Source organism: Filicampus tigris, chromosome 5, assembly GCF_054856515.1.
Source record: "Filicampus tigris isolate MCC_2025a chromosome 5, RoL_Ftig_1.0, whole genome shotgun sequence".
In the NCBI taxonomy this organism is placed as follows: domain Eukaryota; kingdom Metazoa; phylum Chordata; class Actinopteri; order Syngnathiformes; family Syngnathidae; genus Filicampus; species Filicampus tigris.
The window spans coordinates 2,056,782-2,082,893 of record NC_141221.1 but is presented as its reverse complement, the minus strand read 5'-3'; the positions used below and the strand labels follow the sequence as shown (position 1 = coordinate 2,082,893).

The window sequence follows — 26,112 nt, the reverse complement described above, 5'->3', positions numbered from 1 at the left end:
GTCAGGTGAAGTACAACACTAGCAATTGAACAATAATGTATTTATTATTTCACAGGCTTACGTTGGCTCAGCACGCAAGTTGTTCCATCATATTTTCATTTTGTTTACCTGCATTGATTTTATTCACTAATCGTCTCGGTTGCCATTATGCAGTTGTTATTTGGGTGAAGAAGTTTGAAGAACAATCCGAGTTAAGCTTTTCTTATGAAAGTGCAGGCGTGCAAAGTGCATTTCTAACGAGTGCATGTGACTTGAAACACAAACATACTCCAAATCAGAATGAAAATGAAAGGGGAGGGGCTGAGAGAGGTGGCCACCTTCCTTCTTTGTTGTCCAAAATCCCCAATTCATTTTTTTTTAAATTTACTGCCTGTGGAAAAAAAACCCAAAAAAAAAACACCAGGAGCAATAGCAAAATAAGCTTGTACTAAATTGTGGACATATAGTTTGTGCTGTATGTACTTAGTCCCACACTTCCCAGTGTTGTTACGACTGTCAGAGAGAAGAGAGCCACAAACACAAAAAGAAATAAAACTAAGCTTTTAAAAACATTTGAAACCTTCTGCATGCATTTACACCAAAAACACACGTTTTCCACAACATACAGTTAACATGATATTTTCCAAGTGTAACTTCAATGTCAATTCATGCTCAAACTGCACCCATTTTTTCCCCCTCCTAAAACCTTGAATGTGTCTTCTGGTCGCACAACGAAGCAAACAGCCGAAGGAGTCATTTTCACTTTGCCAGTCTCTGGTTTTATGATACAAAGATCTACATGCTGATCAATTTTATGGCATAATGATACTTAGATCAGATATGTTTTTTTCCAAATCCCTCTGGATTTTGGTGGAACGCAGCGATGAAAGCAACCTCTCTGGTGCACGGATGTAACAAGAAATGAACAGTACAGAAGAATCATCCGTACGGAGTGTCTATGGTGCACAGCGGTGCACTTTAAAGTCATAGCAAAAGAACTACACGTCAAGTACATTTCCCGAGAGGCAAAACAAGGCTCAAACGTTTCTCCCCCATCACCCTTAGTCAAGCACATCAGGCCATCAAGAAAAAAAAATCAACTTGTTCCCACTCCACCTGTTCAAAAAGTCATTCATCAGCAGCCGTCCAATTACAGGCCCCCTCGCCTCTCGCCGACCGACCAATGGCGAGGCCCGGTGGCTAAGACCAATCCCAGGCCGCGTTCGAACGCGGCCTGCCGTTATCAGTGTGCTCGTCCCGATGTCCACACGCTGCTTATGGATAATACGCAAGGGGAGCCGCATCGGTGTCTCATAGCGCGCGCGCACCTAGGGCCTGGCTCAATATGGCTGCCGAGAGGTGAGGGCCAACAGTGAGCAGTTGATCTCATCGGTCAGCATTGGCAGCTCACGGGAGGAGCGCGTTAAGCTAGCCTGCTTGTGTGGTAGGTCATCGAGGAGCTCCCGACGGGATCTTCCTGGAGTTTGCCGAGACCGAGCCTTTCCCATGGATCCAAACATCCAAAGTTCATTCCTGTTCAACAACAGCCTCAACCAGTTTAGCGGCGAGATCAAGGCGCCCGTCTGCCAGTACTCGCTACCAAACTCTTTCTACAAGCTCAACGCGGGCCTCGGCGGCCAGCTGCCGCCGGGCACCCCGCACGGCATCAGTGACATTCTGAGCCGCTCCGTGGTGGGGGTGGGCTCGGCGGGCGCCGCCAACGCCCTCCTCTCCGGCTACTCCGCCGTGGGGGGTTTCGGCCCGCCCGTCTCCAGCGCGTCCATGTATTACGGCCGGGACTACGGCTCCACCTTGGACGGTTTGGCCAAGACCGGCGGCGAGTGCCCCGTGAAGGGTCGCGGCTTGAGCTGCTGGGCCGAGAGCGGCTGCGACTGGAGAGGAGGCAAGCAGCAGTGTGCCGACAGTGAGTCCCTACGCCACATTCAGGAGAACGCGGCGAAAGCAAGAAAAGTCATCAAAGGGAATATATTACTTCATTTCAGCAAAATGATCTGCCAATGGCAAGGAAAATTTGACCCCCCTAAAAAAATCCAACGTCTCAATTCGCGTATTTATTGGTGCTGTCAAACGATTAATTTCTAAAAACGAATTAATCGCAAAGTTTTCCATAATTAATCGCGATTAATCTTATTTTTCACCTACAATTTTTTTTACGAAGCTTGGAACCGATATTTACTTACATTCAAGTAAAATCTTGGAATTAATGTGGAAAAAAATTAAAGCATATTTCTATCCAAAGACTGTTCTAATAGCTTTCTTTGATCCTTGAAAACGGGTCTTTTTGTGTAAAATCCAACAGTTGAACAATTACACCAACGACGTACAACTAATACGGTATTTGAATTTCAGATCCCTCCAATGAGCTGTCGGGCAACTTTTTAAAGTGAAACTATGCCAAAGTCCGTCTTTGCGACAGTGGCTCTCCTCTAAGTTTGGCTGCACAGGTCAGCTCCTACAGGAAATAAATAAAACTGAGTGAATTTTTTTTTAGTGCAATATCAAATTTAAATTAATCGCCATAGTTAATGCTTTAACTTTGACTGCCCTAGTATTGAGACTTCCTGCAATTATAAACGTATATTGCGTCCTATTATAAGATAAACGTACTCAATGCCAGCAAGAAAGTCTCAAAAAGTTATTACACCTTTCTTTTTTTCTTTATCTTTTTTTTAATGCTTTTACACAAAAACTGCCTGCTAAAAATAAATATATCTTAGCTGACAAGCATATTTCAACTTGACTGCAGGCATTTAATCTTGGCTGGGTTTTAATTTTTGTGTTTGTGTCTCTTCCAACTATTACCGTACTATTATGATTTTGTATCATTCTCTGAGACTGCTTGCTTAAGATGAAGCTTTGTTAGGCACAACATACTGTAATGAGATCCGATATACAGAACTGAATATTGTTTAATGTCACAGTTGTTTTTTGCCGTATATACGTTGCTGTCCTGCGAAAAACACGTATGTCCATTTTGTTTTTTTGTTTTTTTAATTTTCACGTTAATGCGACATATGCAACGTGGAAACACCATTCAGGTAAAAATAAGAAAAGTTTAACAAAAATGGATGCAAGCGTTTTTCACAGGATAACGACGATTAATCGTATATCAAATAGCAAAATGCATTCCAAAGACATGCTTTTAGGTACATTGAAGACTCCATAAGTGTGAATGTTTGTTTTGTTTATGTGCCCTGAGCGACCGGCAAACAGACTCTTGAGTTTTCACTCAACCTGCTTTGTGAAACGGACCCCTAGACTGTATTGCACAAAAGATTGGCTCTCGCGGACCCGTGACAGGTCAACAGCACATTTTAATCAGAGATTAAGCTTTGTGTGTTCCAAAATGTATTTTTCACGCTGATTTCAAAAGTGTCTTTCCTTTTTTTGGAGCGCGTCAGGTTTTTGAGATATGTTCATGTTTTGTTTTTACATTTGAGCTCTGAAAGCTTGCTCAATACGAATGTCACCATGCGTTGTAATTTAAAAAATATTACTCGATATATTATTATTATTATTAAAAACACATCACCCAAAAAAAAAAAAAAAAAAATCTCGAAAAGGCATCTCTGATTAAAACATTTTGCAAAAAATTGGTGAGCGGTGCTTACTAATATTAGCAGGGCAGCATATGGAAATGTGTTTAGTAAATGTGCGACAATTTTTTTTCTTTCCAACGTCATTTGCTTTCAAATCACTCAGAAATGATTTGTAATTAAATTCAATGCTTGCCTCATAACTCTATACGGCGGAAACATGAATGATAGTTTCAGTTTTGTGTGTTTTCAGGTGGTCCCCTTGGGGAGATGTCGGGTCGAAAGAAACAAACCAGGCCAACCTTCAGTGGACATCAGATCTTTGCTCTGGAGAAGACCTTTGAGCAGACCAAGTATTTGGCCGGGCCTGAGCGGGCCAGACTGGCTTATTCTCTCGGCATGACTGAATCTCAAGTCAAGGTGAACTTGACATCTGATGCTTAATTCGTTTGATTTGATGCTTACAATTAGTGGCCCCCAAATGTGACGGGTTCATGTGTTGGTTATTATTCCTTAGCATATTAAAGCATTTGGGTTATATAAGGGGTATGTAAATCTTTTATGGGCGTTATTGGGAAGCGGTACCATTTTATTTTGTTTTTACATTATTTCAGTTTAAACTTTTATTCAAATGAGTGATTAAAAAACTCAAATAAACTGGGCCGGGGTGTGGTAACTGTGTGGCAATTACGCACCATGATCGACAAAGTATTGGCACAAATGACTTCAAATCTTGTGCGGGTCGTTATTACATAACCTGTCCTTTGCTTTGTAGGTTTGGTTCCAAAACCGCCGCACCAAGTGGAGGAAGAAGAGCGCGTCAGAGCCGAGCTCCACGCAGGCCCACGCGGGGCAGGCCGGCGAGGCCTCGGACAACGAGGTGGAGGACGAGGAGTACAACAAGCCCCTGGACCCGGACTCTGACGACGACAAGATCCGCTTGCTGCTGCGCAAGCACCGCAGAGCTTTCTCGGTCCTGCGCCTTGGGCCTCATCACGTCTGACGCTACCGGTGGCGCGCAGGAGGGGCGGGGTCAATGGGGCGGCAGCCCCCGGAATCCGCCGGTCCACGAAAAATTTCAAAGACAGTCTGCCGGTGCAAATGTTGGCAGTTTGTCATGGAGATGGAGCATCCTCATAGTTTTCTGGGGCTTAATACCTGGGAAATCGTCGCTCAATCGACACATATTTGCATGCAACGCCGTTACCTGTGCACAAAGTGTAGAATGAATACAAGCATGTTCAAACATCCATGCCCAAACAGACTTCAAAAAGGTGCATACTGAATATTATTTCCAAGTTTTTCCATGGTATATACAAATAAATGTTGTCTGCTTCATTTGCTCAATTTCAGCAGAACAGGGTCGATATGGCAATGAGAAAAATTTCCCAAGAAACCAACCTTCCGATGTATTCTGGTTGTTGTTTTTCAAAATGTAACAAGAGAAAAGACGTTTGATACGAATCTTGTATTGTATCTTATCTGATTGCGCGGTTGTACCAAATGTGTTTGGTGATGTAGATTATATAAAAAGTCAGATATTTGTAAACCTTTGGAATAGCCTGCCAGAGGATGTCAGGTCTGCAGAGACTGTTGATATTTTTAAGAGGAAGCTCAAGACACACCTTTTTAGTTTGGCTTTCAACAACTTTTAAATAATTTATCTTTTCTTTTGATTGAAGATAATTCTATGTTTTGCTTTGAATGTTTTAAAGCACTTTGAGTTGCATTTTTATGTATGAAAAGTGCTATATAAATAAAATGTGATTGATTGATTGATTGAAATAAAAAAGACAATGACAAGTATTGAATGTTATTCTTTAAACAAAAACAAAAAAATTTGGATGACTGAAAACAAAACTGGGCTACAAAAGTAGGACACGTATGATAGAAAATGGATGGATGGCGAAAAGTTTCGCCATCATTTTGAATGTGTGTATTTTTGGGCAAATTGTGTCATTTCTCACATTTTTTAATGCCTGAACACAAATCATGTTGTGCTGGCAGGTGACAGGTAAAATAAGTGAGCTTGCTGTTGCCCATTTGGGGAGTATGGTCGAATTTAAAGAAATCAATAACAGCTCACTAGCTCATTGAGCAAATAGTCTCCGTGATTCCACATTGCTCACAATGCTGTACGGAGAAGAAAATTCTGGAAAACATACATTTTAAATCCCATAAATGAATTTTATGGGCGGTTTTACAGTAAATCCACATAAACATAATAAATTGTCTTTTGAATGATTGACTGTTTTAAGATTTTTAGTGCTTTTGGCCGTGGTTGTGCTTACTTGACTTGTGAGTTTGTTCATTCATGTGAGGATATGTAAGCACAAGGCGACGTACGCAGTTAGTCGTACCTTGAACACAAACCTCCTCGCAGGCTCGTAATTATAATACAATGACTTTGACATCCAATATAGCTGAGGGGGAAAAAAATAATCCATTTTTAACACCTGTCAAATTAGCGGTTTTCTGCATGACCTCGCAGGCTGCAGAACCACACCCAGAAGCTATTTTGAGGGTAAGGAATAATTTGCAGGTGTTTCAAGTACGTAATTTAGTGATTCGACTAGAGCAGTGTCTTTCAAACCTTTTGGAGTCAAGGCACATTTATTTCATTGAAAAAAATCCCGCGGCACACCACCAGATGAAATTGTGGGGAAAAAAGGCTTATTTTAACAATATGAGTGTTATATTGTTCATATAAGCATTTTTTTAACATTGAAGAATGACGTTGTATCATAACGTCATGAATAGGAATTAAATAAACACAAAGAAAAAAGTATTTTAGAATGTTTCATATTGATACTTACTCAGTGTGAAACATGGGCCTGTCTGGATAAACACGCGTATATTAATTCGCTTGTCACTAAACAAAGACAATTAGCTACCTGCTGCTGCTGCTGCTGCAACCTGCTGGTATGGAAGAGTACTACAATGTAGTAAAAACACGATTACGGTGCCAGGCGCTAGACCGTCCAAATTTGATAATTTCCCACGGCACACCCGACAATATAGTTTGGACTAGAGTGTGATGACATTGAAGTTTTTTCGCAATATTCAGATTTTATGATTTTGTTGCAGACAGCGTGGGTTGTTTAACCACCCACAGACTACCTTGTCTGTAAGTGAGCAACCACAGCGGACTTGCAGGTTGATCGCCATCACTTTTAGAAGGCAACTTGGACAAAGTCTTCTTTATTGAAGTCATCTTAAAATAAATGTACAATCCCATCGGTTTTCCTAGCCCATTTTTGGGGCGCTCCAAAACCCCTAAATTGAATCCCCGCATTCCTAAAATGTAGATCTATTATTGTATGTGCTTTATAAACCAGCTAAAAATGTGTATAACCACACAGAGCATGGATGAAACTTAATATTTTAATAACAAATATACAATGCTGCACGGCCCCATATACTATTGCACATCAACCTCACTCAACTTCCTTCAAAGTCGTGACAACCTACAAATTCCCTCACTCATTTAACACACACTAATTACTAGATTTGGGTAACAGGTCAACAACGTATGTAGTTTTTAAATCTGATGTGATGAAACACATTTACACCCTCACTCAGCATATTCCAATATTTCTCAAATTAATAGTGCGCCACTCATAAAAGTTGGTATGAAACAATAACATGCATTCTTCTAAATAGTTGACGTTCATTTTACAAATTGCTTTTCATTTTTACAGATGTAAATGTTCATTACATTTTTCGAGATAATGTACTTTTTTTAGTAGGATCAGTGAAAAAATATCACTTTAACATTGTAAGAATAATAATGTATATCATGATTCATGTGTTCGATTTTTATTATTAGGCTTGTTAGCTTTATTAGCTTGTGGGTTTAGCTTTAGCTTTTTCCATATCTAGGCCCAACTTGCTTGGTGTGCTTTGCTTCCATATATGTATGATAATGGCTCCCTCCCACACACACACACATAAACAAAACAAGTTCAGAGTGTTTCAGCTGCTTTCGCTCCCCTTTCCCTTAGAGCTGGAACACCTTTGTAATCGGGGACTCCGAAGAAAATAAAAAGAAAGGAGGCGCAGGAGCCGGGCAGAGGGTTTTAGGAGCTGTAATATTACACTTCCCTGCGCTCTCCTTGCAAGAAAAAAGACAATGTTGTGACGAGTGTCTTCTCTCCTCATTGTGTACGTTGTTTACTAATGTCTCACTTGGTGTGAAGCCGACAAACACGTTTTACTGAGCAAGACTATAACTTGATTTACGACTTAATAGCTTGAATCAAGTATTGACTTGACTTGAAATTCGGTGCCGACTCGAGACTTGTGACTTCCGCATGTATACGTCATGTGCTCCCACCTCTGGTAATAAGCAGAACAATCAAATGTTCTTCCACTAGATTACGTTAAGGCACATAATTAACCTGTGTATCTAGACTTTGTGAATCAGTTTGGTAAGTGTCCGAATTTTTTTCCCATCGTCAAATATGTGCTGGCTCAATAAAGGACACGGCCCTAAACAACAGCATACTTTTATGCCAACCCAAAGTATCACAATGTTTCTTTCCAGCTGCCTTTTCACACACACACACACACACACACACACCGGTATATATTATTGTACTTAGGTGTAACAATACAGAAGAACCCTGTTGGGTAATGTATGACATGAGTGACGTTTTAGTGAAAGCAACCATATAGAAAATCCAGGTGAGTTGCAGAACAGGCTGTATTTGGCAAAACAAAACAAGGAAGGTGTGCACTTGCAAAGACGGAGTGTAGCTGAGTTAGCAATCAGGAGCTGAATCCTACAACGCTGCTCGCGGTCACCCATTCTTTGTGCTCAATCCTGAAAGCTAGTTTCAACATGGTGTCACGGAGCGCACTTCACTTTTTCGTGAAAATACAGTGGAACCTCAGGATGATGTTGACGTATAAAAGTTTGCGTCTTTGCAAAATGCAGTCCCTTCATTGGGATACGGCTATCTAGACTGAGCACAGACAACGAACACGAAACATTTTGAAAGCACAGCTTAAAAGGATGAATTAAAAAGAGCATGATGCTAAGTGTTATGGATAATAAAGCACTTAGTATGCAGGGTTGATTGTCACCCCCCCCAAATGGCGTCACTTCATGCAATTTTAGCACCCATTTTCAGATGGATCCAAACAAATTCATACAGCGCATATACATACAGTACATATCTAGTAACCATGACTGTTTTTCTTGATCACATTTAAAAATATTGTTAATTAAGATATATTATATTTAAAAATGCAATCATTTGCAATGGCAGAGGAAGAAACGAAAGGGAAAACGCAGTTCCGTGTTTCAACACGTGTCACCTGTTTGACAATTTTGAGCTCTTGAGAGCAGTTTTCAAACTTGAAACTGCAAATTATGAAAAAATGATACATGCCTTTCAGTGAATTATATACATAGTGTCTGTCTGCACACCACTATGCTCCTCCAAAAAAACATACAGTACATATAACATCTGTCTGAAACATTTTTTTGTGAAGTGAAGAGAATAAAAACAAAATCTGAGTTAAACAGCTAGAAATATAAAAATCCAAAACAAAAGCACGTTTTACAGTTGAAACAAAAGCACATTAACAGTTAAACTTTCTATGGATCATTAAATAAGTTCTGAACACACGGTAATAAAGTTGCCTGACTCTAAGACAAGGTATTATGGTTCCAGATTCCGTGGTGAAGTCCAACATGGGGAGAGTCAGTTGATCACCGCGTATACTAAAAAAAAAAAAATAAAAAAGTCACATGAAGGTCCTGAACTTGACAGATCAGGATCAACAAGCATTCACTTGAACTTGAATCAAGCTTTCTTTCGTTTTTTTCCGCTCTGGTGCTGTGCCAGTTTTCCGAGCTGAATGTTGTTTGCACCTTTACAGAGACACACCCACACAACAGCAAAAATATTGTTTGTGAGAAGTTAATTCAAGTTAAAGTGGAAGTCAACCCAAACATATTTTTTTGTCAAGAATATGTTCTATGCAAGCCAACTAGTTGAAACAATATTGCGTTTGTGGAATAAGAGTTAATCCACCCGTTTTTAGCCATCTCTGGGGGCGGCCATTTTGTCCCTTCTGTCGACTGAAAATGACATCACGGTTGCTCGGGGCTCAGGTAACGACCAATCACGGCTGACCTGTTTTCTGAAGCTGAGCCGTGATTGGTTGCTACCTGAGCCCTGAGCAGTTTTACCGGCATGTAGAGTACGTACCCTGCTTTACTTGACTTTCTTAAAGTATTTAAATCATTTAATGAGGCCACACATTCATGAACTTGTCCTGTTCTGCCCTACACACCAATGAACTTGTCCTGTCCAATCGAACATAAATTGTCTCTTTAAATGCCTCATTAAAAAGTCTTCCGTCCTTAGCAGTGTTAATTTAAACAAAAGGAAATCGTGGCCATAAAAATGCCAATATTCTGTCGGCTACTTCTCCCCCGTTGGCCATCGAGAGGGGAAACGTGGGCGGTGCACTGCGTTGTGGATCCAGATTGACAGCGGAGAGGATGTAAAAGACATCAGTGAAAGGTGTTGACGGCACATGCACACAAAGGACTGCCGCTGTCCCGCTGGTACTTCATCTTAGCTGATCCGGCAACACCGTGGGCTGCGTCTAGCTAATGTCCCTCTGGGGATCACAACAAGATTGCTACTCTCACGCTCCCCATCCCCTACACGTGCCACGAGCACAATATGGACACACACTCACTCGAAGATCCCCAAGTCAATGTTCTTTTGTCTTCAGTGCGAAGAATAAAAAAACAGGCTGTTGGAGAGAGACAACGACACGTTATCACATGTCGGTTGGTGGCCACAGCATCAGTGTTTCAAACAAATGTTACCTTATGATCCCCCATACAAACGTTAGGGCCCACGGTGTCGTAAGTAGCACTCGTCTCTCCATCGGTGCCCTGGGAAGACAACATAAGCGTCGGTCGCTTTTGGGGTTTATTACATTTTTTTATTTCGGTATTATTGTACGGCATCAAAGAACAAGGAAGGTTGAACAGTCGGTTGGGGATTGTGGTTTACTTTACTTGTTTACAGAATACCTTTATTTATTTATTTATTTATTTATTTTTTTTACTCAAACTGAAAAAAAAAAACAACAACCTAAACTAAAATGTTGCATTTTTGAAAGCGAAAAACTTCAAAGGACGAATTAAAGGTAACGGAATTTAAAAGGTAAAAATTCTAGACTATTATAACCCTGGTGTGTTCTCATTGCGTTTGTGTTTTGATGTTTTCCCAAAGTTGAACCAACAGCAACTTTGGCTGTCCTTTCCTACACGTGAGAGCATTACAGTAGGTAAGTATACAGTACTAAAAAAAACATTGAGAAATAAGATTTGTAAGCCAATGATTTCCGTAATATAGCTGGGATTTATTTCCCCAATGGTCGAGAAGGTATATTCGACCAAAAAAAGAAATCCACACGTAGTTGGGTGGCGTTAACACTGTACTCATTTTATTTAACTGGTCCCTCCAAACATTTGTTAAATGAGTTTATCATTTCTTCAAACGTAATCTTGATGTTTAGTTCATTTCTCTGTTTGAATTGAGTCTTATTTATTCATTCATTCAGTAAGTTGTTCGAATTTGTGCAAATGTCGTTTGTTAGTTATGTGCATCCCTCGGGCGGATAAGTCAGTTGGTCATCTAAAGAGAAAGCCAATCCAAAAATGTTCTTTGCTAGAATATGTTCTACGCAGTCCCACTAGCCGCAACGCAGAATTCTGGTGAATATCGCGTTTGTGGAATATGACTTTTAAGCAGTAAAATTCACCCGTTCTTGTACATCTCAGGGGGCGGCCATTTTGTCACTTCTGTCGACTGAAAATGACATCACAACTGCCCAGGGCTCAGCTAACGACCAATCATGGCTCTGCATCAGAAAACAGATGAGCTGTGATTGGTCGATACCCTGAGCCCGGAGCAACTGAGATGCCATTTTCTGTCAACAAGAAAGTGACAAAATGGCCGCCCCCTGAGATGGCTAAAAGGGGTGGATTTTGCTGCTTAACTCATATTCCACAATCGCAATATTAATCAGAATGCCACATTTTGACCAGTGAAGCCGCATAGAACATATTATTGCACATATTTTATTGGGGGGGGGGGGGGGGGGTTGACTTCCCGTTTAATGAGGTGCATATCAATTCCATGCTTGGTAACTGCTGTTGGCCGTTGTCACCCAATGGTGCTGTTGCGCCGGTTCACCAAACCTGACCCGACTAGACCCGATCGAGGGCAGCGGGCGGCGACTTACACTGCGGACGAATTGTTTTGCAGTGTGTGACATCAGAATCCGATCACACCATGCAGGACAGCGAGTGTTCATGTACTGGGTTGGTTTAGTGTACTCTTCACTGTAGGGGTAGCTGGCAGAATGAGAGACAGACAGACAGCAGCATCAAAAACGAGGGTTTGTTCAAAACAACAAGAGAGGGAGTAGCGTACGTTGCAGTAAAATACAAATCTCACCTGGGTGGAAAGTGGATTTCCTCTTCTCTAACAACATCGTGGAAGGCCGTGACTTCTTTGTCATATTTTAGCAGCTGCAAGGAAGAGGGCTTGACTGTAAATGAACGCTCAAAGTTTCTCTTCCGACGGCCACGTGCGGAAATATTGAAAGGTGCTCGGGTCAACTTTGATTTGTTAATCCATCTATGTATAAATCTGATCTACAAAGCAATTATTCCTACACACATATAGTTGATTCGATCAACTGTTGTATCACAACTTTCTATTAAAGCGACTAAGGCAAATAATGAAGGATTGTTCAGGCATTTTGGGGTGGGCCAAACTCCCTCCGCATTTTCTTTACCCACCCGTTCCAGTTTATATGCGGTTTATCCGTCCAATGTTTGTGGTATGTGCCAGGAGCCAATCAAAACTAGACTTTTCCCTGGCTGTCGTAGGATTAGAGGAGGATTATTAGGCCGGAGTAGTTGCTCTGTGATCGCACGTAAAAGCTCACCGCTTTGCCGTTGTCTTCTCTGAACACCGCCTGATGCAGGTAGGCAAAGAGCTTGTCCTCAATCAGCAGAAGTACCTGCCAATGAGAAAACGACATGAGCTGCATCGTAAAAAGTATGGTCAGTGAAGGCTGTGGCTACGGCTGAACGATTTTAGGGGAAAATTGCACTGCGATGTTTCGGACAGATATTGCGATGCCGATTCGATTTGCGCTTTTACTTCAAATGACGCTTCAGTGCATTTACAACATACAACATTTACAAATAGGACAGAAAATGAGATCATACCATCAAATACATTAAAACTATTACTTTAATAATGCAAGTGCACTACAGAGGTTTTGTGAGGGAGGCTGTCCTTTTCAAAAAGGTTTTTAAAAGGGTTCAAGTAAGGCAAGGCCTACTGTACTACTTGCCTCAGAAAGTATCGTATTCGTTCTTCTCTCTTCTTCTTTTCATTCAAAATTTGCACTGTAAACATGCTGCTCTATTTAAAGCGGAAGTCAACCCAAAGATATTTTTTTCAAGAATATGTTCCCAGCAGGCCCACTAGTTGAAACGGGGCATTCTGATTCATTTTGCGTTTGTGGAATAAGTGTTAATCCACTCTCTCTGGGGGCGGCCATTTTGTCTTGTGTCGACTGAAAATGACATCGCAACTGCTCACAACGACCAATCGCGGCTGACCCGTTTTCTGAATCGGAGCCGCGATTGGTCCTTGTGAGCAGTTGTGATGTCATTTTCAGTCGACAGAAGACAAAATGGCCGCCCCCAGAGATGGCTAAAAACGAGGAGATTAACACTTATTCCACCAATATTTATCAGAATGCCCTGTTTCAACTAGTGGGCTTGCATAGAACATATTCTTGAAAAAAAAAAATGTTTGCGTTGACTTTCCCTTTAACAAATTTTTACAAAGTCCCTTTGCAACGCCGAATTAAATTTTCCCTTTGGAAAAAAACGCAGGTTTGACGATCTTGAAACGGCGTGGTCCTAGATCGCGATTTCGGTCGCAAAACGACATCATCATTCAGCCCTAGTCGTTCGTAACCAACGTTTTTAGCACCTGCCGGTCAGCTTTCTCCTCGCAGATGATTTTCTCCACTTCATTACTGCTGTCCTTCTTTACAGTCTGGACTTCAGCCGAGGTAGACAGATGCTGCTCACGTGCACGCACAAGGGTGTCGGTCAAATAGCAACGGCCGTCCGTGCAAAGATACAAAGGCAACAGCGTCGTTCGAGCGTACCTGGACTAGACTCAGAGTGTCCAAACGGAAGTTAAAATCTCCAAACAGGAAGAAAGGCATCGGTGTGTGGCAGTTGTCTGATATCCTGGAAAAAAAAAAAACATAAGCTTGTAGATGCCAAGAAAAATATATCACAAAAACATCGGGAAAAAATCGTCGATATACGCCATAGCCTACACGAATGAAGCATTGGCACGCACGTTCCAATCAAAAATATGCAAGCATCAAAGATGATTTTTCACTTAAAACTGATTCACTTCTTTTTGCGTTTTTTTTTTTTTTTTTTTGTAGCAAATTAAGAATGTAACATTTGTCATATCACACCAACAATTAAAACTAAGACTGTGGCCACTTAAAGCTACTCCGCATTTTCAATTCCCTAACACAAAACAGGATAATCCTCCTCATTAAATTGCGACAACGGAGAATTGACTGTTGGCAGACGGATGTGTTTTGACGTAGCGGCAAATCAGACCTATTGATGACGTGTCTGAGTGCATTTTTGCGGTTGGCAGAGTAAATGGAAGGACTGGAGTTGCAGGCAATGAGGTTGGAGGCATCGTGAAACAGGTGGATGTTGACTAGGTCCAGCCCTCTGAGAAGACAAACATCACACACGCACGCGCACACAAACAAGCACGCAGACACTTGCAATCAGAGGCATGTCGGAGGAAAACGGAAAATACTGTCAGAAACGGATGTTACGTCGACGTTGGGGAATGTATGCGCATGCCTCAGGCAAAGGTTCAGGGTTTGAATCGTGGCGCCGACCTTTCCTTGTTGCGTTTATTTTCTATTTTTCTTATGTGGGGGCTACACGAGTTTGCCTAGCTTTTCCCAGCTTCCAAAACATGCATGACAGGTTGATTGGAGACTCTCATTTGATTTGTCTCATTCAGGTTTCTGTATCAGAAAGATGGCGGCAAAACGTCAGCCTCCTGTAAGGTGAGGCACGACACACGTAATATAATTAGCAATTGCTAGACTTATGATTATATTTTAAAAAATGTACGTTGATGTGATAAAACGTTTTTTTTTTTGCATATTAACTCATTCGCTGCCAAGGACATATTTATTTGTCTTTTCACAGTCCAGCCATTCAATCACTGGAACTTATTTATATATTTTTTTTCTTTTTCAAATATTAGGGTAAAAGAGGATCTGAAAATACCTGGCAGTGAATGAATTAAAATTGCAAAAAATTCTACACACTGTCTCTTTCATTTTGTTTCCATTCTTTAACAAGTCAATATCTGGCCTGCTGTCAAACATGGATCACAATTATCTAGCAAGCATTTTTTGCTAGTTTTTGACCTTTTTGGGCAGTATGACCCATTCTTATCCTCATTATTATTTGAAATATTCAGAACACGACATGTTCCGGCAGTCGTGTTCAGAGAATTGTGTAACAATCCCGAACAGTTGGCAGCTCTGGTAATAGAAGTCATTTTCAAGTGAAGTAGCTCTAAATGAATATTAGCGAGACCATCCGGTGTGGTGCGGTGCTACAACACAAACATATTTGGAATTGGATAGCTCTCTGACATTGTCACTCAAAACTGACCACGATAATCTCCGACCGGGTTTAAGAAGTACCTAATGTTGTGGCTGGCAACTTGGCAAAGTGTACAATTTCTGTGTATAAATCAGATCAGCTGGGATTAATGTGATGTACCGGTCGTGGATGATCCAGCGGGTCCTCATGAAGCCCTTCCTGGACCACTTGAACTACGACGGAGACAAATTAGCAAGAGTCACTAAACAGCAGCCAAACAGATCATTATTGATCCTGTCGCATCATTGATCTCATCTCCCTGTCATCCCCCGGCAGACTCATTTGTCCAAACATCTCCCTTTGGGCCAAACATTACTCCCACCCCAACAAATACACACGGACACTCACATCAGGCCAGAAAGTCTTTGGGAATTTTTCTTTTTCCACCGTGGCGACCGCATCCAAAGAGCCCACGTGCTTGTCCAGTCCCGGCACTGCTTTAAAGTCCTTAACTGTGAGGGACAAAGACGAAGGAGGGAGGGACAGGCGGCTGTCATATAAAAGAGTGAGGAAAACATGCCAACGGCGATCAATAAACTGGTGTTAACCTCATCAGTGCGGCATACGTGATGAGGGGGATCTATAAAGGAGCCATTAGACTGTGTATGGTGAGCGACTATCACTTTGGGCCAAACAGCCAGTGGCAGCTCCGTGATGTTTATGGTTCTTCCATAAGCGCTTTGGAGGAGCTTTTTCACGCCTAACGTGACCGGACTGCGCAGGTGGAAAAGGACGCCTTTAAAATTCCGCCACTTTGCAAATGTACGAAGAGCTAGTGGCGGCTTTGGCAAAGTGGGAGTCAGGCGTTCGGCTATCAAAGGCTCATCGCATGCCGCATGTTCTCCTGCGAAAACGTTTCACTTCATCACAATCAAGGTTGATTTTTTTTTTTTTTTACCACTGAAGTCATACTGCCGGATGTTCTTCAACGACTTGTGGATGAAGTACATGCTGCCCAAGGCCTACGTGCAAAAGAACAAGACAAGAAAGAGTGGATTTAGAATGACTGAAATGAAAAAGAAACAAGAACTACGGTAATGACATCCTGCAGAATAGATATACTGTCATAGAAACAGACTTGTTAAAGCAATGCAGCACAATGAAGCTTACAATTCATCAGTTAGGAGAGGTAGACCGATATGCTTTTTTCGGGGCCGATACCGATAACCGATTATTAGTAGTTAACCGATATTTGGAGCCGATATTCATTTTCAGTAAAAAGGAAAATACGTCTCAAAATCTAAAGAAGCATTTACTCTTAATTTTGTTGCAACGTCTTTAAGCATTTTTACTGAACCATGTTTCAGGTTAGCATAATGTTGTTTTTTTTTTTTTTAATTACAAGAATTGTTGGTGATTTTTCAAAAATCATTAGGACAAGACATTTTTGACAGCATACATCTCTATTATAAAATTCAAACAAAACGTTCAGGGAGCACCCAGGATTGTCAGCATGTCTTAAAAAGGATAAATGAAAACTTAAACAATAGCTCCATGTAGTTCTCTACAGTAAATGAACATTTCAAAATTTCAAAATGACAGAAATGTTAAAGTTTCACATATCTTTGTTTTGATTTCCACAGTTTTAAATTGATTTACTATGTCCTTGTCTGGGACTATGGCACATATCTAGATTTGAAAAATCTCTCTAATTCGTCATTCATGTCAGCGCAGTACAATTCAAGTTACGACCCGGAAGTGGAAGGACATTTGTACTACTTCACCTTTCAGTAATATGTGATAGCGACGCAAAATAATATGAACATGAGTAGAAATTGTTTTCATGATCATAGTCATATACTACAGTGCTTGGATTACAATTCGGACGAGACAACTTGCTATATATTTACTGCAACGCTCTTGGGTTAATCGTTATCACTTTGCTGCCGTCGCAAGTGAATTTCACAATTACCGGTCAAATAAAGGCTTATTTCATGTATCAAGGCATTCACTCAATGACCAAAACAAAATTGGCCACACCTGCACAATGATATGGAATATGAGTTCCTGAATGAACGATTAGTAAAACCTTTGAAGCTAAAATTGTTCAGTTTTGATCTCTCAGGCTCTGTGTCAGAGAGGTATTAATGTCACTTTTTTTGTTTTTTTTTGACCACACTACACTGCAACATTTTGGTTATTTAGCTACAAGATATAGCAAAAGTTTCAATACGATGTAGTGCCGTTTTCTGCAAAACAAAGTGTATAGTTAGTAGTTAAAGGCACGCATACACACCGTGATTAAATTACTCAAAGCGGAAGATGCATCTTCGATATCGGTCCGGGTATTGGTTTGTGCACTTGTGCCTCATGGAGTGTCTTTTAAGTGAGGTGACCATCGGCATATGATTGAAAGGTGTCAGGTTGTACACATTTCATGAAAGGCAATAATAAACCCGAGCGACAGTATATTGCGGTCTCAATCCAGCAATGCTCGGCCCTCACAGACCGCAAAAGCATTGACCCACAAACAAAAGGCAAAAAGTCCGCGGAATGTGGTGACGAAAACAGCAGAAATCATCCCAAGACGACAGCCGTGGCAGATGAACTGAGACGTTTGTTTCGCCATTGTGTGAGGCTCGCGCAGTGACTGATACTGTAAGATTGTTTGTTACACTGCCAAAGACACCTATAACTTAATACAAGAGACTACCACTAGACCCCCCCGCCCCCACCCTGGAAGTCCACTTCAGCACCCAATCATCCCTAACATGGTCTGACAATTTTTAATGTACTAACTGCCTGCTCCACTGATCTGATTAATCATGTCCCGCGAGATCAATAAAGACAGAAGATTAAAACAATTGAAAAGGTATTAAGTAGAGGGCCTGCCGCTGTCCGCCAACACCGCTGGAAGGGACTGGCGGCAAAAGAAAAAATCAGCCATTGCTCAGGGCGTGACGAAGCCACTGTGCAAGACGGCCCCGGGCTCCCAGAAGACATCATCACTCTTCCGTGCCAAAGTCACGCTCATTTAACAAAACAGAGGTGGTCTCTGTGCTTTGCATCACTGAGCAGCAATTAGGGAGCAACTTGTCCAAACTCATGACTGGAGCGTGGACAGAAAAAGGCTTGTTCATAAAAGCGAAACCGAACATTTGCGTAATACATTTCCTTTCATAGTTAAAGCAGAGAGGTCACGTTGCGCAATAAGGTCTATATTTAGCCTAGTTGAGTTTTAATTAGGGATAGACCGATATGCTTTTTTCGGGGCCGATGCCGATTATTAGTAGTCAAGGAGGCCGATAACCGATATTTGGAGCCGATATTCATTTTCAGGAAAAAGGAAAATATTGGCATCAAAATCTAAAGAATAATTTACTCTTAACTTTGTTGCAACGTCTTGAAGCGTGTTTATTGAACAATGTTTCAGGTTTGCATAATGGTGATTTTTTTTTTCAAAGTTTCAAAGAAATATTTCACAATATCCATCTCTGGTATAAAATTCAAACAAAAAATTCTGGGAGCACCCGGTGTTGTCAGCATGTCTTAGAAAGGACAAATGAAAACGTCAACAATAGCTCCATGTGGTTTCCTACAGTAAATGAAAATTTCAAAGACGGAAATGTTAAACTTTCACATATCTTTGTTTTGCTTTCCACAGTTTGAAATGGATTTATTATCGGCCAGCAGAGTTTTTTAAAAAAAGGCCGATATTCGTCAAAAAGCCAAATATCGGTGCCGATAATCGGTCCATCCCTAGTTTTAATCGTGCAAGCGAGGCGTACGCATTTTGCTCCATGTACTCTGGCCAACACCTATCTTCATCAATCAGGTGTGTGCACAGTTTAATAAAAAATATTGACTTACAAGTGATTTTTTTATCAAAACACCATTTGTACTGGAAATGCATGCAAGTCTGGCACATTTACTTTTGCAGCCCGTCTGAAATGAGAAAGTCCCCCCCCCCCCGCCGCCCAACCGCCACACACGCACTCCACAGCCCAAGCGCCGGCTCTCTCTCGGCCGTGTAACTGATGATCTGCAGCCCACGGAAAACAAATTGAAAATCAATACGGGTGGCGCGGACCTAATGAGAATGAGGCTACACAGCGTGGCGCGGCTGGCGGTGCAAGCTCCCTCTCGGGGCGAAGAGTGGAGGCTGCGAACACTGGAGTGCAAGGGGGAAGGAAACCAGCTCAGTCCCAGCTGCCACCCTGGCCCCGCGCACTTTATTTATTGCGCGCAAATGGGCTGGGATCAATAAGTTTTAATCTGGACTTAAATGTATTGACTTGGCCCTGTCACCTGCACACCTGGCCATTCACTTTGTTCTTTTGACTTCTGGTGCCTCAACCAACAAGCGCGGCCACTGACCCCCGCTGTCAAGATGTCGGGGGCAAAGGGAGGAGTATGGGTTAATAGTTGAAGAAAGACATTGCCACTTTCCACTGAAGTGGGGGCTGAGGGGTTGGACTTGCAGTTGAGCGTGCGTAAAACGCTTCAAAGGGAAGTCTACGCAAACATTTTTTTTTTCCAAGAATATGTTCTATGCAGGCCCACTAGATGAAACAACATATTAATATTGCTTTTGTGGAATACGTGTTAATCTCCTCGTTTTTAGCCATCTCCGGGGGCGGCCATTTTGTCACTTCTGTCGACCGAAAATGACATCACAACTGCTCACGACCACCAATCGCGGCTCGGATTCAGGAAACGGGTCAGCCGTGACGTCATTGTGATGTCATTTTCAGTCGACACAAGACAAAATGGCCGCCCCCGGAGGTGGCTAAAAACGAGGAGATTAATTTGTATTCCACAAACGCAAAATGAATCAGAGTGCCGTGTTTCAACTAGTGGGCCTGCTGGGAACGTTCTTGAAAAAAATATGTTTGGGTTGACTTCCGCTCGGGGACATTTTCAGTGTTACAGCAAACAGCTGAACAAACGAGTGTGCAGGTTCCATGCTGCTCGGCGATCATGCTGAGGATCTTCAAGAACCAAATAAACCCATTGACCAACTCTAGGTTGAATGTCAGACGATTTGAAATGATGAAGGCCGTGTTGGTATGACTCAAAGCACTTCTGCAAACGTTGAACAATCGGGGGTTAGGGGTCTCCAAGTGGCCACTTCATGCCGCGGATGTTGGGGATCCCCATGTGCCTATTTTTGCCCTTGTCAAAAAACACTTCTGCCCTCTGCCGTGTCCAGACTGTCAGCATGCGACTAGTGCATTGAATTTAGAGGGAACGAGAGGAGCTGCCTTGATTGGCCATGATTGGACTCAGCTGTGCTCACTCCCACAGCAACGCAGACCTCCCTCTCTCAGCATTTACATTTTTATTTATTTCAATCTTCTCCAATTGGTTCTCGGTTACATGTTGCACAAATAGTGAAAAAGGGGGCGACCAACTGTTCAATAAATGAGTAAAGTGCAATTTTAGTTGTTTTGGTTTTTTTTAGGTAGCTGACCTCCAAAATGGGAGCAGTACGGGAGTGGGAGTCATTCTGAAAAGGAGCAGGATGGGAGTCTTTTTCCACGGGACAGGATTTTTTTTTTTTTTACTATTGTCCGGGACAGGACACTCCCGTGTCACCCTCTACTTGTCGCTCACCTCTTGCTTGTGCCTTAATATTGTCATTTAGATTCATACATTATTCATTGAAAAAATAACAGCAAAAACATTTATAATCCTTGTAGCATTTAGGTGTACACGTTGTAGCGTTTAATTGACATTTTTATTGACGGTTTATAAAGCCGTCCTAAAAAAAATTCCACTGTAAAGGATCACTGGACCCAAAACAGTTGACAACCCCTGAAGTTAATCCTAAACGCCGTAAAGATTATGACTGTAAATGATTAATATCAATGATTTGAATGCATATGCCTTAATGCTTTAATAACTGGGATCTACACACTTGATAATAATGACAAACCATTAAGGATTCAGTTGCACTGCATGACACATCGGATCCTGCACTTCATTTTTCTACCCAGGATGAGGGCTCCATCTAGAGGAAGATCCTGAGAACTACGGCACTCTTACAGCTTTCACACCTTTCGTTCTCACCGTGAAACGCTCTTCTGCTTGAAACTGGTTGTCCACGTAAACGCAGCGCCTGTCAAAATCTTTTAGTTCTTCACTGGACTCAATGCTCCTGGAAAATAACAGAGCAATTATCAGCAAACGTGCTGCGCTGTAAAGCGGCGGCGGAGCCACAACGTGGCCAATTGGTGGGCTTGGAAAAAGTTTGTTTTGAATAGTTCTCTCGCTGAGCACAATCCCCCTGACACATCGTACATTCAAATAAAATGACAAACTGAATCATACGAAGTTCAAAACCGCAATGATGCCATTCTTACTATTCAATAACATAAAAAATAAATTAAAAGATAATTCAAAAATATGTTTTTTTTTTTGTTTTTTTTTTCATGAATGTGACTGGGTGGGTAGTCTGTCAATCTGGGTGGGCCTGTGCACACCCAGGCGCACTCATGGCTCCGCCCCTGAACTGTAGCTTGTTTGTCCATCAAAGAACTTGGGAAAAAAACTTTTTTTTCTTTTCAATTCATTCAAAATATTGCATTTTTGGCAGGCCCTTAACCCTCGTGAGGACAAGCGGTTCAGATAGTGGATGGATGGATGGATGGATGGATGGTTGGGGAAATTATTATAACGAGTTATTTACACTTTTGAGCAAACGAGTGGAAGGACGTTTAATTGATTGAGAATGGGAAAACATTTGAAGCTGCCGCCCATTTGGATGCGAGACAACGACCACTTCTCTGTGATCGGAACAAACACAAACAGACGGATTACTCATAGCTCATTTTCCTACCTAAAGAATTCTTCTGCGTGGCCCATGTTGACCATGTACTCTTTCCCTCCCACCTCCTGGAAGTGCAGGGCGATGAACTGTGGCCGGTAGGTGCGGATGGTCTGTTGCACAGAGAGCAAAAAGTGACAGCATTATATTACGTAATAATCAGGGGAGAGGAAAGCCACATTTGTTCGTCACAGGAGCGGGGTCATTTTCCACTTTGAGTCAGCCAGGTGGAATTTTCTGGTCACTTAGTTTACATACCAGCCGGGCCATGTGTTCATTTCTTATCAATGGTCAGCGCGGTATCCATTTTCCACAGTGCATGAAGTAGTCATGTATGTAGAGTGTGAGTCCTATCATATGGCAGTGATTCCCAACCAGGGTGCGGTGAGAAAGTACCAAGGCTATGTGGGAAAATTATCAACTTTCACCTGATTCGTCAACCAATTTGAGACTGTCATATGGAATGAGGTGAAGAGTCTACAAGTGCGAGAGCTATGCTAATTTACCTTGTATAACTCTTGTAGCCATTCATTTTGTATTTCACCCACCTGAAACATGAGATGCAATGCAATAATTAGTTGGAGTCAAATCGCTCATTGTCATGCAAACATGGGGCAGCAGTTACATCATTACAATCCAATGAGAGCCCAATGAGAGTTGTGTCAACGATAAAGTTCACTTTTGATCAGCGCTGTCCGGAGATATTAAGATTGTACGAACTGTATCATTGTTGTATCTTACTGGGAGCCGTTACCAAAATATTAGTGACGCAGTACAGCTTCACACCACTGCACTACAAAACAAAATAGTAAACATGCAAAGAGTAGTTAGATTGATAGCTATCTAGACAGTGTCAATCAAACCTGTGCCTTGATTAAAGGCAGAATGTTGCAAGCACCTTGACGACATTATATTGTGCAACTTAGAATAAAAAATAGATAAACAAATAATTAAAAATACAGAGGCCGAGGTTTTAACCCTAACAAGCACATTTACCGTACTTGAGTTACATACAAATGACCTGTACTTAAAAAATGCACTTATACCTGAGAAGTAAAAAATGTACTGTACATGCAGGTAAAAAAAAAAAAAAAAGTGCTATCCTACACTTTAAAAAATGTCATCCATCTATCCATTTTCCACACCTCTTATCCTGTTCAGGATCACGGGGTGCTGGAGCCTATCCCATTTAACTTCAGGTGAAAGGAGGAGTACAACCTGAAGTGGTTGCCAGTCGGTCAAAGGGCACATATAGAATCGGAGATGGGCAACCATTTACCGTACACTGAGTGGGAACTGAACCCACCGCTGTATCTACACAAGTCAGGCGAGTGGACCTCCACACCATCAGTGACTGCAATAAATGTCCACAATTTCAAAATGACTGCCTTAAATTGTACTTATAAACCTGAGATCCTTAAAGTTGTGATTCTCATTCTTTGCTAACCCCCTTGTGTTGACCTATGAAAGAATGATCATTATGATGATGACCATCGCATTTAGCAACAAAACTATGAAACTGTGGCTGGATGAATCTTTTGGAGTGTTTGTTTACATGAATGGAGGCGTGTGGTATTTGACCAGAAAAGCACAAATCTCTCAGTAAAGATAATCATCTGTTTACATATCTCCCACAATGGGATCTAACATGTTTCCACTGAAGTTCAATCTGGCACCCGGAAACATGGGCCCCAGCCAAATTTCCATGAGTGTAGAGAATCACTTGACCTCACCTAGAACTTTTCAGTTCAACCAGAACTAAAAGCTACTGAAAATATAGATGAGAATGTTTAAACCTAATTATGCTAAAACTGGTATGCTTGTTGTATGAACAACATAATGTTATAACCAAGACATGCAAATAACTACTGTATTAGAGAAATACGAAAACACTTATAACAAGGAACATATAGAACCTCAATTATTTACAGTGACAAAGGTATTGGGACACTTATCCATTAAGTGTCCCAATAGCCAACTAAAGGAAGTGGAAAATGTTTTGATTGATACTATCTGAGAGATATTCATGCAGAATAGTTTGGATTAAAAAAAAGACTTAAAACAGAGTGCTGGGCCAAGAGTGTCTCATTTATTAAACTTTGTAACTCCATTTGGAGTGGTATCTCTCAAACTATTTGAAAATAAAAATATATAACTTTAAAAAAGAGAGCTAAATTTACTTGTAAATCAACATTTATGCATACAAAAATAATCATCAACAAAGTGTCCTCCTTTGGATCATAATATAGATTAGTTCTCGAAAAAAAATTATCTTAATTTAAAATTAAAGCAGAAAATTCTTTTTTTTTAAAAAAAAAACACCCATTTAATAATTAAAAAGATTAACATTATCAATTGTCAACACTGAATATTGTATTGTTGCACTGAACAGTGTTTTTGCATTTAATACGACATTTTACTGAGTCACTTGGGCTTGAGCTTCGCTCAGGAACTTTGTCATAATTACAAACTTTTTTTTTTTTTTTTTTTGCATGGAGGCTACTTATCTACTTTTTTAAACATAAAAATCTCACGTACCCCCAGGAGTGCGCACTACCATTTGAGAACCACTAACCCAAACTATTCACAAAAATTTGGAAGCATACAATTCTCCAAAATGTCCTAGTTAATGAATTGATTTGGGTGTCCTAAGAGTTTTTGGCCATTTTATATCCATGTTACAGTCAGTTTATGAGATTTCTAACACTTGCTAGTTGTTACAGTAGCACTATAATGTATAATAATTCAAACTGCAGAATAAAAAAAATGTGTTCGGAAATCTTTGCCGGCACCACAAAATGAAGAGCCTATATCAGGAACTTGTGACGTACACGAGTCTTGACGTGTCAAACCCTCTCACGTCAACCAGGTCATCGAGTCACCAGCGACTTGATTAATATCGTCCTGCTACAAAAGATTAACTCTATCGAGTGGAACCTTATTGCAGAAAAAAAAATTGGAACTGCACCGTGATGTGAAAACACCTTGGATGGGCGGAACACGTATAGGTGTGCGTGTGACGATAAAATCGTGACGTATCAACGAAATGGCGCCCATTCGAAGTACAATTGGCCTTAGTAGTAATTGCAAACATCAAACAAAATCAACATGTTCGAACTCTTTTGTGTAGTTTTAGTTGTAGAATGACAACAGCTGGGTTATACTTACATTGTCGAAGAGTGACCCCACATTTGCGGTGACAAGAAGCACCTCGGTGTGTGTCTCCATAGTCCAGTCACATATAACGCACGCGCGCGCACACACAATTGACAATCTCCTTCACGATCAGGCCTATAAGCGACTTCCTCATCAGCTTAGAAAGGCTTATTGTGAGAACCAGAGTAGTTAGCGCTTAAAATAAACTAGCATTCCAGTATAAAGGTTCTGAGTCGCTTTCTGGTCCAACTTGTTTGCTGACAACGGGCTTTGGTCGTGGTGTCCGGTTGTCAAACGCAGCAGAGGCGCACACTGCCATCGTCGAGCGCAGCCGGAGCCCCTAAAATACTCAGTATTCTTCTTGCGTGAATCTCCAAGTACCCCACAAGTAAGCTGGCTAAGCCAAAGCTGTGAGACTCAGCCTGTTCGCACAAACTACAGTACGAGTAGTAACAGCAAGATCAAGTCGTGTTGCGTTATCGAACATTGGCGCTCCGCCCTTTGCGCTGGGCATCTTGAAGACGTCTTAGAGTCACTAAAGCTAATTTGTACACAAAACACCATATTACGTGAACTTGCTAACAGTAAGCGGCAGCTAAAGGTGTCACGTTTAACGTGCCTCATTACAACCGGACAAAAACGTATGGTATCGAACACGTCTACGGTTTACCAAGTGATTTCGAAAATAACAGAAGAACTTGAACGCACCACTCCCGCTACCACAAACACACCGCTGATCTGAAAAAAAACAGGAAGTAGTAGTGTAATTTTCTTTTACTAAGGAGATTTGAATGGAGCCTTCGCTACTTTCTTGTTTACCTGATTAACATTGCAACTCAGTGAACCAACAGATCACCATC

The 26,112-nt window shown here is 41.3% G+C and overlaps 2 protein-coding genes across 3 annotated transcripts; one reads left to right on the top strand and one right to left on the bottom strand.

Moving 5' to 3' along the window:
* The first annotated feature begins 16 nt into the window (after nt 1–16).
* On the top strand, nt 17–5,193 carry nkx6-3 (NK6 homeobox 3). Its single transcript, XM_086029947.1, has 4 exons — nt 17–1,338; nt 1,428–1,903; nt 3,790–3,956; nt 4,312–5,193. The coding sequence occupies exons 1-4, from the start codon at nt 1,325–1,327 to the stop codon at nt 4,537–4,539; spliced, it is 885 nt and encodes a 294-aa protein (XP_085886073.1). The 5' UTR covers nt 17–1,324; the 3' UTR covers nt 4,540–5,193.
* Nucleotides 5,194–8,223: 3,030 nt separating this feature from the next.
* On the bottom strand, nt 8,224–25,999 carry inpp5l (inositol polyphosphate-5-phosphatase L). 2 transcript variants are annotated; one of them, XM_086029944.1, is made up of 16 exons: nt 25,265–25,995; nt 22,603–22,644; nt 22,109–22,209; nt 21,340–21,427; nt 16,226–16,289; nt 15,676–15,779; nt 15,448–15,500; nt 14,248–14,367; nt 13,773–13,857; nt 13,592–13,684; nt 12,528–12,602; nt 12,032–12,105; nt 11,817–11,928; nt 10,390–10,458; nt 10,257–10,313; nt 8,224–9,267 (listed from the first exon to the last, which is right to left on the bottom strand). In XM_086029944.1, exons 1-15 carry the CDS (start codon nt 25,322–25,324, stop codon nt 10,272–10,274), a joined length of 1,182 nt encoding a protein of 393 aa, XP_085886070.1. In that variant the 5' UTR covers nt 25,325–25,995; the 3' UTR covers nt 8,224–9,267; nt 10,257–10,271. The 2 variants fall into 2 exon arrangements, with proteins under 2 accessions (XP_085886070.1, XP_085886072.1); XM_086029946.1 differs by lacking the exon at nt 10,257–10,313 and having other exon boundaries at nt 25,265–25,999.
* Nucleotides 26,000–26,112: the final 113 nt, after the last annotated feature.